A 2715-nucleotide genomic window follows, 5' to 3' on the forward strand; every position below is an offset into this window, starting at 1 on the left:
AAATTATGTGCATTGGCTTGTTTGGCTGCACTTTCTACTTGTTCTTGTGTGACATTTTCTAAACCTAAAGCATAGGCAATATTGTACTTGATGGAACCAGAAAAGAGGACAGGTTCCTGACTGACAATTCCAATATTGTGATGGAGCCAGGTTGGATCAAGTTCTTGAATGTCAAATATTGTCTAGAAAGACTTGTCCCTTATTTGGAGTGTAGAAACGTTCTGGATTTTGAAATTTAAAGTTATTATAAAGCTTGTAATTTCAAAGAATTTACATACCTAAAAGACCAACAAGTGTGGATTTTCCAGAACCGCTATATTGTTACAATAAAGTGTTCAGACATTCATTGTTAAAATACAAAGCAACAAGTGTGTAATTCTTACCTTGGTCCTACGAGGGCAACTGTTTGTCCTTCTTAATTTCCAAATTGAAATCTTTCATGACAATGACATTCGATCGAGAAGGATATGAAAATTCCACATTTTCAAAACGAATATTTCCTTCAATATGTTCAATGGTTTTACCTCCACTTAATGGAATGCAGGATCTCTCAACAAGACCTTCAATAAAGTCGTCTACTGGCATAGGCCTTTCCATAGTGTGGGAAAAAGTTGCGGCACAATCATGGCAACCACTCCACAAACATCATTCCAAATACTTTAAGATGGATCCTAAAGTGTACCTCCGTTGGCAGCCTCATGTCCAGAATACCAAAACTTAAAGCAATAGTTCCCCAGACAAACATGGCAGCTGTGTGAAATTTTTAACGATGAGTCACATGATGTTCTTTGAATAACACACTTACCAAATGAAAACCATGGCGTGAACAGTTCCCTTAAATACTCCCTGGTATTAATTTTGTATAAATCTTGATTGAATCTTTCCATTCCTTACTTTCTCCTGCCATGGATCGAATGGTTCTAATGCACGATGTAATTTCATTGGCAACTCCAGCAGAATGTTCAGTGAGTCGATTCACTTGTCTTGTAATCTTGTCGATAAGAGTGACATGATGTATGTGAAACGTAGGTCAATGGAGTGGTCGAAACAAGTATAAGGGTCATTTTCCAATTGTATAATAGCCAGAATAAATCCAACAATGAATTGAATTATTTTTGCATGAAAATGTAAAATTCGTTGTGTAGACGTCTTGAATCTTTGGATATCTTCACTCAACACGACTGTTAAGGCTCCTACTTTCTTAATGTCAAAGAAAGACATTCTTGCCTTGTCAATGCATCATGTAAGCTTGTCTTAACGCAGTTCCAATTCTGTGATTGGAAAGTTGAAGGAAAAAGTGATACAAGCCAAAAGCAGCCATACCACAGAATGTAATAATTGTCAATTTGATGCATACTTGATTAATGGCTTCTGCTCGATATGCAGCGTTTGAGTTTGCAGCAAGAAAGTCGTCAATCAAATCTCCAAGAATATATTGGCAAATAATTGGCAGCACTCCGTACGCCATGGAGCCAATAACTCCCAAAGAGAGTAATGTTAAATTCCACAGTCCAATCACTTTAAAAACTTTCAAATGTGAAAAGAAGGTGATTTTAGGCTCTCTATCGTCTTTGAGAGTTGCAGCACTGGCTGCATTCGATGCTTCTTTTGAGTCACCACCACCATTCATCTCCGTGTCTGTTGCATGCTGAGAATGACGAGTAGATTTTCGTTTCAATGGCATTGCGTGAGAGATGTCGAGTTATTTTGTTTGAGGAATGGTCTGTGAGACTTGAAACTACTCTTTTAAAACTGCTATGAAGAATCACCTGAGGAATGCATCCTAGAATTGTGCGTCGAGCATAATTTCTCCATATTTGTACATTGGTAAACTTTTGACTGCAACGGAATGCATGGCGAACATGGTTCACCAATAACATGGAGTAACCATCGAAGATCTCAGTGGAAGTGCATGGTTTTGCAATCAATTTGTAGAAAAAACGTTTTCCGTACCTACAAATTGATTGTAAAATTTTGTTTTCAGAATCCATGAGAGCATGCATTATCTACACAGTATTTGGTTTTGAATGGCGAAAATCTCATTTGGGTAAAACGAATCTGTTTTTTTTTGTAAACGGGGTTTTGTGTCCAATTCTCCAATATCTACATTGTTTGAACTAAGTATTAAGTTATTGATAAATGTGAATACAACCATTACCGCTGTCACACACTAAAAGCTCTCCGTTTAAGCGATTGAGGCATAAACCTTGAGGATTTCTAAATGTTTTTTCCTTTCGGTTCCCAAAACAGTGTAAAAATTGCAGCGTGGTTTCATTCCTATGTGATGAGTATTGGAAAATTTGAACTCTATCATTCCACGTGTCCGAAACAATGAGTTTTCCAGTAGATTGTTCACAGATAATATTACAAGGCTCAGAAAAAGTGCCTTCCTTCTTGCCGTGCCGACCAACAGTTGCAACACATTGATAGTCTAAGGTGACATAGAATGGGTCACAGTTTCTTAAAATGTGAACACAATCAGTTGGAGTACCATTTGTGAAAATAACATCGCCATTCAGGATACAAATATCTAACGGCTTGACAAGAGGAATATCATGTAGTTTGATTGTTGTAAGCAATTGTCCTGATGACGATTTTACAGCATGTATCCCTTGTTGCATAAAGTCACATATGAAAATAATATTTCTGTTGACAAACGCTTCGTTCATCATAGCAAAGTCATTAAGGTAAAGGACAGCCATTCCTTTTGGTTGA

At 37.2% G+C, this 2715-nt stretch overlaps 3 protein-coding genes across 3 annotated transcripts in view; all 3 read right to left on the reverse strand.

The window, feature by feature from the left end:
- Positions 1-171: 171 nt before the first annotated feature.
- On the reverse strand, positions 172-597 carry C9374_012308 (uncharacterized protein; the record flags this gene model as incomplete). The annotated part of the gene is made up of 3 exons (XM_044688061.1): positions 172-221; positions 279-313; positions 395-597. 3 exons carry the CDS (start codon positions 595-597, stop codon positions 172-174), a joined length of 288 nt encoding a protein of 95 aa, XP_044542493.1.
- A 634-nt stretch (positions 598-1231) lies between these two features.
- Positions 1232-1684, reverse strand: C9374_012309 (uncharacterized protein; the record flags this gene model as incomplete). The annotated part of the gene is made up of 1 exon (XM_044688062.1): positions 1232-1684. The coding sequence occupies one exon, from the start codon at positions 1682-1684 to the stop codon at positions 1232-1234; it is 453 nt and encodes a 150-aa protein (XP_044542494.1).
- Positions 1685-2129: 445 nt separating this feature from the next.
- Positions 2130-2715, reverse strand: part of C9374_012310 (uncharacterized protein) — a gene marked incomplete at both ends in the record, with an annotated part of 1055 nt that continues 469 nt past the window's right edge. Inside the window, one exon of the mRNA XM_044688063.1 lies at positions 2130-2715. This exon is cut by the window's right edge and continues 56 nt beyond it. Within this exon, the coding sequence (XP_044542495.1) occupies positions 2130-2715 (586 nt within the window).

The sequence above is a fragment of the Naegleria lovaniensis genome (genome assembly GCF_003324165.1).
Source record: "Naegleria lovaniensis strain ATCC 30569 chromosome Unknown tig057, whole genome shotgun sequence".
NCBI lineage: Eukaryota > Heterolobosea > Eutetramitea > Acrasida > Naegleriidae > Naegleria > Naegleria lovaniensis.